This window comes from Cydia splendana, chromosome 19 (genome assembly GCF_910591565.1).
Source record: "Cydia splendana chromosome 19, ilCydSple1.2, whole genome shotgun sequence".
Taxonomy (NCBI): domain Eukaryota; kingdom Metazoa; phylum Arthropoda; class Insecta; order Lepidoptera; family Tortricidae; genus Cydia; species Cydia splendana.
Window position 1 is genome coordinate 4,432,686 of NC_085978.1, and position 16,548 is coordinate 4,449,233.

The following is a 16,548-nucleotide window of genomic DNA, read 5'->3' on the forward strand; positions in this document are numbered from 1 at the left end:
GGTTGTCAAAATCAGTCTTTAATCCTGATTTGGATATAAAATCCATGCCTAACAAGGTTTCATTATCGGTAGCTTCGGGGAAAATTAATAAATTCATAGGTATAGGTTTTCCTTTTAACGTGACAATAATGATTACAGAGAGTATATCTTCTACTTCAGAACGTCCTTTAGCATACTTAATATTCAAAGTGGAAGGGGTAAATGACTCACCGCAGTTCTTCATTAATTTGTACAGACTTTCACCTGCAACGCTCCTCTTCGCACCCGTGTCAACGACTGCACGACCTTCGCGTCCGCAGACGGTAATAGGAAGAATAGGTCGCGGCCTGTCGGGTTGCTGTCCCAGTAAAAGGTCGTAATCACTTGGTGTAAATGTAAGTGTATGAATGTGTGTGTTTGTCTCGCGTGCGCGCGTATTGACAGGACGTGTGGTAGACTCCGTCGTAGTAGTTGGGTCTTCCGTCGAGAGTGCGCAGAATGCAACACCACCGCTGCTTCCCGAAGTGCCGGCGTCTTGCTTACATCGCGGGCAGTTGGCGCGTACCACGCCTGGATTTCCACATCCGTAACACGAAAACTTTTCACTTTTCGCATTGTCACTGTTATCGGTAGAAGTAACCGTCGTATCAGAGCGTTTCGCGAGCAACCATTTGCAATTATCTTTATTATGTCCGAATAACTTGCAATAATTGCAAAAACGAGTTGATTTTGGTTTCGCGTTGGAATTCGCGTCGTTCGGCACTTTATTTTCACTTGTAGCATTTTGTCGCGTAAAGGTTTTCTGTTTTATTTGCCTATTATCAGAAGATGCGGTTTTGTTTTCAGAATTCCGGTCGTTATTTCCACTATTTCGGTTGACAGTTCGGCTATTGACAGCGTTGACGTTTGACGTATTCACGGAGGTCGTTCCGTTCTCGTTCACTTCGGCCAGTGAATCTTCGGCTGAACGAGTTTTTCGTAACAAATCGTTGAACGACTTCACGTCATCGCGGGGGACTCGCTTCCGTATCCGTCGGTTCAGTAAACCGTAGACAATGTCAATTTGAATATTTTCTTCGAACGAATATGGCAGCTGAGCTATCAATGCACGGATTTTACATATGAAAATCTCTGTCTTCTCGTCGCTTTGTTCTTCGCGGAATATTTCTCGAAATATGAGGAATGGAGCCTTTCGCTTGCCAAATGCATGTTGTAGGTCGGTAATGGCTTCGTTCCACGTTTTGACGGTTTTACGAACGCCATTCCACCATGTTGCCGCGAGTCCGGTGAATAAAAATGACAGTCCGCGTAATGCATTTTCATCGGATATTTTAGCACAATCTTTGTATGTTTGGATGCCATCGACAAAAACCTCTAAGGCGTCTTCGACCGAATCTTCAGCTCCGCTAAAGCTGAGTTTGCAACCGGCGAAGTGTCTGTCGCGTTGATACGTTGTGGCTTGGGTTGCCGTCACTAACTTCTCACACAATTCGTTGTGCGATTGTTGCATTTGTTGCAACAAAATGGTTAGGTACTCTTGTGGCATCGTTAAATTAAAAGATGGTTCCGATGTCGCCAATATCGGGGTCGAAGGTGTAGATTTTGCCTTCGCACCGTTTCCCGTGTTTGAATCGGCGGCGGCCATGTCTTTTTTCGGTGGCATTTTGAACGCGATTCCCGTCTAATTGCTATTTCGTAACACAATCCGAACGCTGGGCGCCACGTGTAACCGGGGATGGTCAGAAGGGGTCCTGTGATTTACACAAAATAACTAGAGAAGAGATCACTCACTGAAAATTGTCGTAAGGTCGCGTGCGTTGCATCTCGATAGGCAAACGGAATCGGACTGCCAGCATGGCGCACGCGAGGTGATTGAGTGATTGGTTGAGTGAATGTGATGAATGGTGAGTGTATGAAGATTAGGGGGTTCACAGACGTGTGTATGAGGGTGTGTCTACACGTCTGTGTGGAAGCTAAGGGCTGTGCTACAAATAAAATAAACAATTTTTTAGTATTTTTTTTAGTTCTGACGGCACTTTCTAAAACTACTTTAATGTAGCAAACCAGTAAGCAACCGATAATAAAGGTTACCATAACTGAATGAAAACCTGTTAAAAACCCTTAACAAAAACCCTATCGCGATGGGGTTTTGAGATTAACTCGGTTAAAGGTTAGGGTTACCGTTTCAATAAGGTTACCATTACAATCAGGTAACAGTATGATAGGGTTACCGAATGATAAGGTAACCGAATCGATTGGGTTACCGAATTGATAGGATTAAGCGTAAAGAGGGGTTTTCCGGTCCTTGCTGGTACGACTATTTAGGATGGAAATATTGTGTGATATTTTTCTAGAAGTTAAGAATGGGTAGTTATCATTAAAAGATACCTGCACCATCGTGAACTTTTTTGTAGACCAATGAAAGAGTCCTGAGAATGAAAGAGAGAACTCCACCATACGTTGTGTTTTTATATTTCAAACGCGTTAGGCAGCGTTTTTGATTAAAGCTCCTAGACAGTGTGATTTTTTCCGACATTATTTATTAGCAAACATCGTCTTATTTCTACCAATTTACACAAAACCTTAACAAGTATACACTTGAACCTTCCTCAAGAATCCCTTCCCAACGGGACGGGGGACTTTATTTTAGAAGATAGTGATTTGATGTTTTCAGCTAGATTTGCGGATGTTAGGTGGCGCACGTGACAGTCGTGCACGTAGCGAATATTTGTGACTAGGTATAATATGTGAAATAAAATTAATACAGCATTTTTATTTATGCCCGTTTAATACTAGAATACAGAATATTTTCATGTTTATTTCACGCCAAACAGTTATTAATTTTAGAAGAAGTTTAAAGTCTAAGAAAAATCGTGTCTCTAGTTTGATAGCTGAAGAAGAGGTCGCTTTACGCCTAGATATAAATTGCATTCATAATGTGTTTATATAATTTTGCAGCATGCTGTATTTTATGTGGTAATTTTGGTTGTCGGTTTTTGAAATAGGTGGTATTACTGCAATGTTCTGCCGCCAGAATGTAGCACGAAGCTAGCTAGTAAACCATAGAGTAACTTACACATACTGTGCCTTAAACTGTTCATTGACAAGTTTTATGCATCAAGGCGGTTTGTTAACAAGGGCCTACCGGGAAACGCGAAAATCGAAATTTAGTTATCTGCCTCTTTATCGCTCGAATATGCAAGAGTGATAGAGAGGTTAGATAACGAAATTTCGATTTTCTTGTTTCACGGTAGACCCCCAGATTGTGATGGATAGTGGTAGTGGCGCTCCCTCCGCAGAGTTTTGCGTAATAATCCCTATTCGGTTATTGCAAAACATGACGCCGTGAAGTGTCATCTATTTCAGCTGTCAAACTCGAAGGCACGATGTTATCTAACGGTACGTCCACAAGCAACTGTGAAGCAACAATGTGCAACAGTAAAGTTACTTAATGTTACCGTGTTGCTCCACAAAAGTTGACTGCGGTGTGGATGCATCTTTAGGGTCTTTAGGGCGCATTCGGTAAAAGATTTTGCCGATTCCGCGTCGAAATATGTGCGGTTAGACTTTAAAAAAATCAATAATTATTTGGTTCACAAGTTCTTCTCAATGGTTGTATTGATCCAGTCCAGGTACTCAGACACCCTGGTGTATACTCCAGGGTAGATGGCGCAAAGTTCGCCGAATGAAACCACGCCGACTTGCACGCCTTTATAGGTCAAAGGACCTCCGCTGTCACCCTATAAAGTTAAATAAAAATGTACGTTAAAGCCAAAAAGGATATTATATTATTGTCACTGATGTGCTGGTGGCATAGCGGTAAGAGCGTGCGACTTTCAATCCGGAGGTCGCGGGCTCAAACTCCGGCTCGTATCAATGAGTTTTTCGGAACTTATGTACGAAATATCATTTGATATTTACCAGTCGCTTTTCGGTGAAGGAAAACATCGTGAGGAAACCGGACTAATCCCAATAAGGCCTAGTCTACCCTCTGGGTTGGAAGGTCAGATGGCAGTCACTTTCGTAAAACTATTGACTAATGCCTTCGCCAATTGGGATTAGTTGCCAAGCGGACCCCAGGCTCCCATGAGCCGTGGCAAAATGCCGGGACAACGCGAGGGAGATGATGATGTCACTGATGTGCTGTGAGAATCCAGCGGAGCGGAGAAGACAACCAATGCTATTGGTCGATTCCCGCACGCCTCTCATCCTCCATCTCAATGAAAAGGCAGCCTAAAGGCACAGAATAAATAGTAGTACTACCCTACAGAAAGGAAACTTCCAACAAAACCGAAGTTTGACAGCGGTTCAGGGTCGAATTATGTTGGCCCTTTCTAATTTATGACACTCTTCCTTTCGGCTTTAGGGTTGTCAAAATTCAAGCCATTATCTTATCTGTGGTCGTGCACGCAAAGGGACGTCAAGTTGTGTCAACCCTAATAATTGTTCGGAGCAATGCTGAGCCAAATGGAGCCGAATTTTCCCGAAGGAAGGAGTTTCGCACCCCTGCTAAAGGCCACGCCACACTAGCGTCTCCAGAGTGTCGGTGGAAAATGGCGTCACAGCGCATTTGCGCCAACGTTGCGTCGAGCAGCAGCGATAGTTGACTAGTCGCCGACGCTTGGGAGACGCTAGTGTAGGGTATCTCTAAGTTGTTGTCTGACTTTACCTGGCAAGAATCGTGGCCTTTTGATCCAGCACACATATGCTTTTCAGTAAGCTCCTCATAGTCTTTCTGACAGCATTCGTTAGACACGATCGGTACTGTAGTCTGGCGCAGCTCATTCTCCATTTCCGTGCTATTATTCTGGTTTAAAAAACAACAGCAGTTTTTTTAGACACTCCAACGGTACGTTAAACAAAGCAAACAAGTAACATATGTCAATACCTACCTAGGTACCTAGTGACTTAAAGATAAAAAAAAGCAAAAATGTTCTCGATTTCTTTTTCGCTCCTAAGGGCTCATTTAGACGGCGCGCGAACTCGCATGCGATTTTATTTACATTGCGGACTGTTGGTTACGTCCAATTGAACCGACCGATCAAAAACCGCAATGTAATGAAACTCGCATGTGAGTTCTCGCTAAATGAACCCTAACTCTTATAATATGTAATTTAATAATCGGAAAAAGTCAAACGAAAGAGTAAAGCTATGATTAATGTAAATCAAACTGTGTAAAACTTTTCTCCAAAATGTCAATATCCAGTGTGGAAAATAGGGACTAGTTTGTATGGAGAAGTTTGTTAGTACAGTACACGTTAATTCAGCTCGCACGCATGTAGGTAATGAACGAAACTTTCATTGTATGAGTGACACCTGTATCGGTATACAGTATGAGTCACCATTTTATTGGTCAATGTGATACACACATACACCCACGGCCAAAAGTATGGAAACAACGTTGTTTTCTTTAATGTCTCATGTATCTATCTTTGTTGTATATTTGTATCCTAAAATTTGCATTGGGCAACCCTAACATATTAAAAATTCCCGATACATATCAAAATATCCTAAAATATTGTCGAAAAGATAAAAAAAAGTTAGGACAAAGTTAAATAATTGCCTTACAAAATGTTGAACTGGCAACTGAGGATAGTCTTTTCAAAAGGCCTTATTTCTCTATGGACACCATACAAAAATAAGGTATCGTCTTGGGTCGTCCCATTCGTTTTTAGACAAGTTCTTAAATTAGTCCTATTCTGCTTTCGTCACTCATTCTACATTCGTCACAATCGTCGGTGACTTTCAATGTAGAATGAGTGACGAAAGCAGAATAGGACTAATTTAAGAACTTGACGAAAAACGAATGGGACAACCCAAGACGATACCAAAAATAAGCCCTTTTGTAAAGACACTCCTCAACTATCATAGCCAGCATTTGAGTAATTTACTATTCAAATGTTCTATTATTAATTTTACCATTTTGTTTTGAAATTGTCAATGAATAATATAAAATCAAACTTTTCCATTCCCATACTTTTGGCCTTGCGTGTAGATATTTTCATTCATTTCATTCGTGCCAGCTCCTGTGAACCTGTAATTATTCAACTTACTCCGATATCACCCCATCCCGTAACGTTGACCAGCGTACCCTGTTCCAATGTGTAATCTTTATCGGGGAGCTTAGCTTTCGCTACCTTGCACCCAAACGGTACTGGTTCCTTGAGCTTCATGAGGCAGATGTCGTTCTCTATGGTGACGTTAAGAAAGCTGAAGTCCTGATGGATGAACTGCTCTTCCACATCAATGAAGACGCCACCGGTGTTTAGACGGTCTGAGCCGATGAGGACTCTTTTTGTAGCGTTTCCTTGCCTACGATTTATAAAAGGTTATTTTAGCCATTTATATATATTTAGATCCTACCGAAGATTCGGTTTCGGTTTCGGCCAGTTTCCGACAAAAAATCATGTTTCGGCCGTAGTTTCGGTTTCGGCCAAAAAATCGTACTATGAAACTAAACATGTGACAAAGATCAAAATTTGGACAACAATATTAATATACTGATTTATGTATATGTAAGTACATAAATTAATTGGTTTATAAGAAAACACAATTCCCCTAATCAAGGCGCCACTGGACGGTCGACACAGTCTTAATGTGTATAACAGGGGCCGGAAACCGGTATTTGGTCCATACAAAAATACCGGTATTATTACGTTCTTTTTCGTTCTTTGGTTTATAATTTCATTTTTAATGGGACAAACTGATAATACAAAGTTGTTACCTAATTATATGGTTCAGTCCTACGTAAAGAACATAAAATAATTCAAAATATTGGGCTAATTCGGGGTTTTTAAAAAATACCGGTTCTTAGCCCTGGGGCCTATTTCTCGTACGTTACAAGTTCACAACTCTACAAGCTTATATTTAAAATTTAATTGTACAAGTGTGTTTTAATTCTGTTTCTCGTAGGAATGATTACTACAAGTGCTACAAGGCGGCTGTCTAAAGTTAGAAAATAGGTTTGTTTACTATGCAAAAAGGAAATGCAATGGCCATTATAAATGTTATCTTAATGTCAATGTCACTGTTATGCATCATAATCGTAATAAGAGGAAAATAAAATGGCTGACTTGTGTTTTCGGAATATACAAGCGTATAATAATACAAGTAGTAATGAAAAGCGTTTCTCAAAATTATCAATTACAAGTGTAAAATCAAACTCAGTTTCGTTAGTCACTCTATGAATGTTTACAAGCTTCAGGGTGGGTCAGTTTTTTTTTTATAATACTGGTGAATTCGTTATAAAATTATTATGTTATTAGTCATTTACTGGTTCTTTCCCAATTATAATAATTTCATAGGAATGAGTTTACTGTTTTTTTTCGAGAATAAAAGCTAAATTTAAATAATATTACTGATTTTAACGAAGTGCATTCAAAACTTACACGTTTTAGATCTTAAAAATGCATTATCGTCATTTATTTATTAATCGATTTTTACCAAAAACGCATATTAGCAGTTTATAGAGACTCCTCATTATTTCGTGATAAGTCACAAGCTACAAGTATAAAGTACAGCTTTTGAGAAACGAAATTACTATTTTAGTATATAATATCTACTAGTGTTTGTCAACTTGTGAAACAACAACACTTGTGAAAACTCTTTTATCCCCGCTCTTGTAACAATTATACATTTACGTGAAACGGAAACTTGTAAAAAATATTGAAATACAAGCGTTACCATAGATACACACTTGTATTACAAGACTTGTAACGTACGAGAAATAGGCCCCTGGTGTATAAATAGTGGAGTGGCCAAGTTGAAGAATAGCAACTTTCGTAGGACTAAAAAGGTTTATACCGACAAGTGGTATTGTTGGAATCAGCATGGTCTACTGATTATCAAAATGCATGTTGTCGCTCCACAAAGCGGTGGAATGAGTTTTTATGAAATAAAATAAAATAAAAAATGCTTACGGTATCAAGTCGATAAAGTCAGGGCAATGAGCGGCAGTCAGCACGAAGCGCTCATGGATGATGGAACCACCGCAGAACGCCTCGTATTCTCCACCTTCAGGCTTGTAGTACAACGCCACCATGAACGGGACGTCTTCAACGGACACCTTGTGACCGCCAATGATCTCCAGGTTGTGGTTGGTGCAGTTCTCAACTTCATGGAGAGCTGGAAGTTTGGAATTTATAGCAAAAAACCGTTTTAGCAAAATCTTTCTCGCGCAAAGATTGGCCATAGCAATCCAGCGCGGGAACGCTGCCTGCGTGATGGGCACCAAGGGCGCAAAATTTTGATAGGTATTTTTAATTTTTTAGCTTAGTTATCTTAATTGTAGTTAATGTTAGTTTTATATTCATTTTATAACACTTATTATACAATAAATGAGTTCCTGTCGTTTTACAAAAAATAATGTGGGTTCAGATACTCAAAGTGAGTGAGTTATTATAAAATATAATGAAATTACCATAGGAGTGTCTACATAATATGTATAAGTAGATTTCACTAAAACGTGTTATCTTATTTTATGCCGCAGTAAAAAAAAATGTACAATACAATATAATACAAATACTCCTTTTGCACACCTCATTACAGAAAACAGTACAAATAATACAGGAAGAAGGGGTTGAACAACAGGCGGTCTTATCGCTAAAAAGCGATCTCTTCCAGACAAACTTTAGGTAGCGGAAATTAAATGTCAACGTATTTTTGGACTATCCTGTATGTACATAATGTACATATTCGATGTTCCCGGTAGGCCCTCTAGTTACAATGGGACTGTAAAATTCGACACCCTTTAAAACAAAGATAGTATTTTCCGAAAATCGGTCATGATCGCATATATTACTAGTTACCTGAGCCAGATACGACTTGAAGTAGCGCCGCAATAGCCAAAAAACACATTAGCTGTAGGCCCATGGTGAATGAGCGTACGAGTCGAAATTGTTTTTATTAATGTTAGAACATTTGAACTTAATTAGCACATTTATTAATTCAATTAACGATATCTAATCGTTATCAACGCAAAATAAAAACAGAAATAACGAGAATTGCAAATTAATTATACTAACACAAACTTATTTATTAATAACAAGCCTCTACCCGTGATTTCGTCTGGTTTGAAATCAGGACCATGTAGAATGAAGGGTTCTTAACAATATTTTTCTTCACCGAAAACTGATTGGTAAAAAGTAACATTTACAAACAAAATTCAGAAATTCTACTTCAGATAAAGCTAAGAAGTCGATATTTGGATGACAAACTAGCTCTCTTTGTTTAATGTTATTGGTACGGTCGAAAGTATTAATTTGTGACCCATTTCGTACCTTGTCACAGTGACAATCAATATGAAAATCTCTAGAGACCTCATACTATTGTCACTGTGACAAATTAAAACTTTCGACTGTACCAGCTGAGGTCGATTGGAACCGGCAAGCTAGGCTGCCAACACTTTTTAACTATACATATATGAGTAATTTTGAGTAACCATTTTTCCGCAGACACGTCTCCGGCGCCGTTCTCAACGCTCTAGCGAACATCGCGGCGAACGTTCGCGGCACGAGCGCCCGTCTCGAACTACTTACTCGTCTACTCGAACTGTTCGTGCAGCTGGGATTGGGCGGCGAGCGCGCTACGGACCGATCGCCTGCACCCGTGCTCAAGAGCTCAGGCAGCGCGGGGAACCTTGGTGTGCTCATACCCGTCATAGCGGTCAGTAATTTTAACCTTGTGTACAGTAGTTAGAATCCATATTTAAGTGGCACGGCCGAACTGCTCGTGCAGCTAGGATTGGGCGGCGAGCGCGCTACGGACCGATCGCCTGCACCCGTGCTTAAGAGCTCAGGCAGCGCGGGGAACCTTGGTGTGCGCATAGCTGTTATAGCTCAGGCAGCACGGGGAACCTTGGTGTGCGCATAGCTGTCATAGCGGTCAGTATGAATTTGAACCTTATGTACAGTAGTTACAACACATATTTAAGTGGCAGGGCCGAACGCGCTACGGACCGATCGCCTGCACCTTTGCTTAAGAGTTCTGGCAGCGCCGGGAATCTTTGGTGTTCATACCTGTCATAGCGGTCAGTGGCAATTTGAACCTTGTGTCTACAGCAGTTACATTCTATATCCAAGTGGAACAGATTTTTATGAATAAGTACTTACTGCCATAGACAGTAGACAAGATGGCGCCGGTCGCTGCTGCAAAGGCTGCGTTCAGCTTATGATTCTTCTTCTTCCTCGTTCCCTCAATGCTGAGGATCGCGACCACGTGCAACATGTCCCCACTGGTTGCGGTCATAAGCCAAGTGAACTGCACGGTGCAGCTTATGATAGGGCCGTGTCGTACGGCTGCGTTCGTGGTCCACAAATGGTCTCGCCGGAAGATCAGCGCTGACTTTTGGGTCAGTATTATGCTGAGGCGAGCCCATTTCGTGGTAAACTTTAACGCTTACCAATTTTATTACTATTTGGAGTTTTTAGTTATACTCTTGTACAGTCAGCAGCAGAAGTTGCTAAGCGGGCGAGGTGTTCAAAATTACCTTGACACGCACTTATTCTTTTAACAATAAAGTCACGTCAAGATCATTTTAAACACCTCTCCCGCTTAGCAACTTCTGCTGCTGACTGTATGTAATTTTAGTTTTAAGTTTATCACGAATAAAATACTTGATTCTGATTCTGATACTAGGTTTATCATGAAGCCTCATTGAAAGTCAGCTGCTGCTATCAACGGAGCGACAGCCTACGTGGACGGGTCCTCATAATATATCTATAACCAAAGACATATGTAACTTCGTATAAGACGAATAAAGTCTAAGGAAAAAACGTGCCTCGGAATTCAAGTAAAAGTCATTCTCGAATAGATGCCGCACACACCTTTAGCCTATCCTCGGCTAGATGGCATGACGACACCGTTTCATATTTAACAATTTTAACACATAGATATCAGTGAATGAACATCAAAATGATATAAAAATAATAAAATTATTTATCCATATATATACATTTTTTGATAACTTTATACGTTTTCATTTTGAGTTTTAGTCGTGTGTCGATAGATGGCAGTAAATTTACAGTGACTACAAAATTTACAATGACAGGACCCCTCTATACTATCTATTCTTTTTGGTATAACTAATTTACGAGTTACCGTCCGAGAATAATTGACTACTAATAGATAGATAAGGTGATTTGTACCTGGCTCGTAATGCACGCCCAGCAAAATACAAGACGTCTAAAAAAAGCAAAAGCTGAAGAATTAATCATGATACTTAAATCCGGAAGCCAAGTCAATACGCATCATCTCGCCACTGTGTAGCTGACCAAGAAAAACCTGCAACGATTTTGAGTGCACACGCAGTGCAAGTGTTATTTATACGTCATAATTAGAAGTTTGAAGTTTAAAATAACACTTGCACTGCGTGAACCGTGATAGCTAGGCATTTGAAATTTTCACAGATGATGTATTTCTGTTGCCGCTATAACAACAAATACTAAAAAGTACGGAACCCTCGGTGGGCGAGTCCGACTCGCACTTTTCCGGTTTTTAATATCCGACCGGATACCGGATAGCGACCTACTATCCGGCCAGATACCGGATAGTGACCTACTACCGGCCGGATACCGGATAGTAACTTTGCTTGATTTCGGAGTAAACAAATTGGATTTAAAAAACAGTCACGGTAATAATCGTACTCGTTTATTATTTTAAAACAATTTACATAAACATTCCACTTCCACGCGCACTCATTTCGAAGTTTTCGAACCTAGAAATTAGTCCACGCGAACGTTCACTACGAAAAAGGTCAAAACCTGCACAGTTCCCACGGCCGAATATTCGGCGGCCGGATACCGAATATTCGGCCAATGGCCATGCCGGTATCCGGTATCCGGCCAAACAACTATCCGTTGCATCTCTATTTTTCACAGGTATTAGTGAAGAGACTGCCCCCGATAAAGAACCCGAAGCCCCGGCTACACAAGCTCTTCCGCGACTACTGGCTCTACTGCGTAGTCATGGGGTTCACCGCGGCAGAATCACGTAAATATTGCCTTTGATTGTTAATACGATTCGCTAACTCTTTGACTATTCACTTTTGGTTGGCGGCGTTTCAAATTTTTGCCATGAAAATAACGTTTTCACCTCAGCAGCTCGAACAAGGGTACTTTGCTTCTTAAAAACAGTGAGCAAAATGCGATTTTGCTCACTGAGTCATTTTGTCTCACTCAGTGAGCAAAATGACATTCAAGTGACCTTTATAGTCAAATGTCATTTCAACATGCGGGGTCTAATACAAGTTCGATATACTTGGGTTCTATTATCTCTGTCCCTCTAGGTATGTTCTCACTGCTTAGGGTGAAAAATTTTGTGTACTACACGAGATCAAAGTTATTTACATCTCGTGCGCTTTTGAATCCCTTACTACGCTAAAGATTCTAAATTAGATTCACGAGCGTAGCGAGTGAATCTATTATAAAATCTTTCGCTTGCACGGGACTCAAAATAAGCACTCGAAGAAATATCAAACTTTGATCTCTTGTTGTACAAATAACTATTGCTTTGATTACCTTTGATTCTCATAAGGACAGTTATTCTTTTTGCGAATCATAAAATTTGATGTTCCGAACGTCTCGGCCACGACATTGAGCGACTTGCGACGGCGGCAGCGATAACCATAGGTTGGGATGGAGCGACACATAGCCAATCGAGTAATGTCGTGGCGGAGCCGTTACCGGCACAGAATTGGTAGGACAAACTTTATTTCAAGCCTGACAAGATTTTATTTCTTTTATAGATCAGTTGTTTTATGATTCCGCAGTAAGTCTTTAGGTACAACCGCCTTTGTAACCCCCGACCCAAAAAGAGGGGTGTGAAATGTATACATTTGACGCCAATTTCTGTCTGTGGCATTGTAGCTCTTAAACGGACCGATATCGATGCAGTTTTTTAACGTAAAAGCGAGTTTCCTTGCGGTGGTTCTTAGCTATGTTTATATATCTGGTACCTAATTATAATCTTGTAACATTCAGTTCTAATACACAGTATAAGTATATCATCCTAAAGTAAGGCATAGGCGAAGAATTTCGTACATTTACAGGCAATTTCCTATGTCTAAGTGTAAGGCCTGAGTGGATGCTCGGAGCGGAGCGTTCGGCGGGGCGTGCAGCGTGGCGTCGGGCTCACAAGTGATTTGAGCAGCGTGCACTAAGGCCGCTCCTATACGTTTGCATTTGTTTAACATGCACGCCGCACGCCCCGCCCCGCTGCACGCCCAACTCGAGCGTCCACTCAGGCCTTTCATTAGTGCGCGCGCATAATTATCTCACAATGGCATTGACCGCCACCATCATCGGCGGGATAGCAATATAGTTACCTATGCTCGTGCGATAGAGATATTAAATTGCAGTTCAATGTACGAAATTCTTCGTCGTCTTTACTGACTACCTGTGTGGCCTAGTGGGTAGTGACCCGGCCTGTGAAGCCGATGATCCTGGGTTCGAATCCCGGGAAGGGCATTTATTTGTGTGATGAACACTAAATATTCGTTCCTGAGTCATGGGTGTTTTCTATGTATATGAGTATGTATTTATCTATATAAGTATGTATATCGTCGCCTAGCAGCCATAGTGAATACAAGCTTTGCTTAGTTTGGGGCTAGGCTAGGTTGATCTGTGTAAGATGTCCCCTGATATTTATTTATTTGCTTTAGGAAACATACAATAACAATGGCAAAAACTTGAAACGTTGTCGATCTGTCTTATTCTTGAACTGTATCTGACCTTACTAGACATTAACGTGTTCTCTTCTTCTGGCGACGCTGTAGCCATGCGTAAGCGTGAGTACACCGGCTTGTAGACCGTTATGTGTGTTTGGTTTTGATGGTTTTGCGTACTGACTGATTGTGACGAAAACGGACTGTCTGCGACGGAACGAGGAACATTTGTCTTGTGTTGTGAGTTACGCGAAGGCCATAAAACACACTAGTCTGGTTAAGAGGAGGATGACGCAAAATTGAATCAGAATCATCGCATTTATTCGTGGTAAACTATAACATACACAAGTACATATAGAACAACAAAGAAATTGAAACTTGAAATAAATCTGGGGGCACGGCAGTGCCCCCGCCAAGTCGAGCGCGAAGCAAACACTGCCGTACCATCCTTTACTGGAACCATTTCGCCGCATTTTCAGGCCCCTATTTGAGAACCTCTGGATAAGACCAGAACGCAGAAACTTTGGTCATCCAGTAAGCTATAATCACATACTTAAAATCCAAAATTTCAAGTCTGTAGGTCATTTAGTTCCGAAGTTAAGCGAAAGCAAAGTTTCGCATTTATGACACTCACTCAGTCATGATCATCAGAATAGAACTAGTACTTCCCATAAACTCAAAGAGCTGAAATTTGGTACAGAGTTAGGGTTTAATGGCCACATAAAGGGAAAACCTAAAAATATTGCAATATCAGTCACGTTTTAAAGATCTAAGAACTGCATAAGTATGTTTGTAATCCCATATAAATATATGATATTACAAAGTTACTGTTGCAGTTCCTACAAATGGTAAAGTAAAGGTACACTACGATGTACGATGTGAGTATGAATGAAGATATGTTTAGTTATGATATGTGTATACATAGTATGGGTATGAGTACCCGAAAAGAAGGACTGCCTACAAAAAGAGATGAGATCCCATCAAAAACATTACATGTAAAAAGGTGCAAGTCTCGCAACGCTTTTACTACAAAAAAGTTTTGAGATGTAATGTGAAACCAAGTCGGTTATTTTAATCAGTGCCAGGGGGTGTTAAAACCGTATCAATAAGATATCTTTAATTTGTAATACATATAATGACTTGGCAATCGCACGTAATGCTTTACTCGTACCGTACTCGTAAATATGTGTAATGCTCAAACTGCAATTAGCGCTTGCGTTATGTTCAATTAGAATTATTTTTAATAGGTGACGATGATCCTTTTGTCATTATGCAGCCGTGCGATGGCCAAGTCATTATACGTATTACAAATTAAAGATATCTTATTGATACGGTTTTAACACCCCCTGGCAATGATTAAAATAACCGACTTAGTTTCACATTACATCTCAAAACTTTTTTGTAGTAAAAGCGTTGCGAGACTTGCACCTTTTTACATGTAATGTTTTTGATGGGATAAATAGTTTACCACGAAATGGTCCCGAAAGTCAGCGCTGATAGCGCTGTAGTTTTATATTCAATTTTTACAAGTTTGAATCAGAGGCAAATGCCATGAAAAAATGAACACGGAAACTAGATTATATTTGCAAGGGCAGAGTCTAGTCAAAACCTTACTACATTAAAGTTAGCAAGGATGTTGTTTCGAGTTTTTAAAACTTGGCGGAGGCTTAACTCACGACACTACATTGGTTGGTTTTTATACACATAAGCCATAAGCCGACGCTATTGAAAGTCTGTTTTGTAGCAATAAGTCTGCAGAAATATTGTTAATATGGTGTTATAGTTATTGATTTATATCTAGAAGGCTAGTTACATACTTATATGGCAGATCCAGTCCTTTTAGCACGTCTCACCGAGCAAATCGAGTGACAATGTGAAAAATACAAGATGTCTCTCGGCTTGCCACTTGACACGTTAACATTATAGCTGCACTGGCAAGGTCGCCATGTGAGATTTGTTTTAAGTTATACAGCATGTTCTAATAGCGTTATAATGTTATAAATGGCACGTATTTAACCGGTCAACTAATTAATCGAATTTGGGTAGTTTAAAAAAATAGAAATGGCTACTAAAATTAATAGTTTGGCAACTAAAACGGAGCCTTAAAATATATCAATATGAGTTGTATTTTAATGCCGTTACAGCTTTTGATTATTTTTAGGCAGGTACCAAGTATTTATTTGGCAACTGAATTAATATATTAGAGACCATTTATGAAGCACATTAAAAAAAAAAACGGCTAATTAAAAAATGAAGTTCTTTTAAAATATTTTGTTTGGTCATTACACGGTCAACCTAACACGCTCCTCCTCGCTTCGCTCGTCGTGGCACCTATCTGTTGACTCTAGCAGAACACGGTGGTAACTATTGAAATTAGTAATTAAAATTTTAAAGATCTAATGGTATAAAGGCCATTAGGCGTTTCATGATTAGAAATTTCGACTATAAGTATACTGACCATTGCGTATTGGTAAATTAATTTGAGGTGTTTTGTGTAAAAAGTGACCAATATTCATTAAATTTAACTGCTTTCGTGTTAAAATACTACCTAGCTGAAACGATATGCTCAGTTATAATTAGTTGATTACTTAGGTGTGAACAACTAGATGACAACTAAATTTTATGATTGCTTTACAATATTAGTTGCCAATTTATTATTTTAGACGCCAACTTTAAGTTCCCTATAATTTTTTTAGGTGGCTTGATTTTGCTGCCAGTTTTTTTAATAATATGATGCTTATATTTGAAGCTAAAATATTTTTTCTGGTGCTAAAATATTAATGCACAGCCAAATTATATTATTATATGCCCAATGAAAGTTCCTGTTAAATATTTTAGTTGCCCGGTTAATAATAAGCCGTTATAAATATGCGTTACCTTTACTGCACAATGTTGCATTTAAAATTATA

General features: G+C 39.8%; 2 protein-coding genes across 2 annotated transcripts in view; one reads left to right on the forward strand and one right to left on the reverse strand.

Moving 5' to 3' along the window:
- The window catches only part of LOC134800272 (phosphatidylinositol 4-kinase alpha), a 68,832-nt gene that overhangs the window by 24,382 nt on the left and 27,902 nt on the right, over positions 1-16,548 (forward strand). The window contains exons 13-14 of the mRNA XM_063772781.1: positions 9,432-9,642; positions 11,856-11,967. Coding sequence (XP_063628851.1) covers positions 9,432-9,642; positions 11,856-11,967 — 323 coding nt within the window. The remainder of the gene's footprint in view (positions 1-9,431; positions 9,643-11,855; positions 11,968-16,548) is intronic.
- Positions 3,564-8,850, reverse strand: LOC134800313 (trypsin 5G1-like). The gene is made up of 5 exons (XM_063772813.1): positions 8,787-8,850; positions 7,899-8,103; positions 6,033-6,291; positions 4,649-4,786; positions 3,564-3,719 (listed from the first exon to the last, which is right to left on the reverse strand). Exons 1-5 carry the CDS (start codon positions 8,848-8,850, stop codon positions 3,573-3,575), a joined length of 813 nt encoding a protein of 270 aa, XP_063628883.1. The 3' UTR covers positions 3,564-3,572.

Excerpts from the sequence above, each read along its gene's own strand:
- LOC134800313 (XM_063772813.1), bottom strand. The coding sequence starts at position 8,850 with ATGGGCCTACAGCTAATGTGTTTTTTGGCTATTGCGGCGCTACTTCAA. Across the intron at positions 8,104-8,786 it reads TCAAGTCGTATCTGGCTCAG|CTCTCCATGAAGTTGAGAAC; the intron begins GTAACTAGTAAT and ends CCAAACTTCCAG. Across the intron at positions 6,292-7,898 it reads GACTTTATCGACTTGATACC|GCAAGGAAACGCTACAAAAA; the intron begins GTAAGCATTTTT and ends TATAAATCGTAG.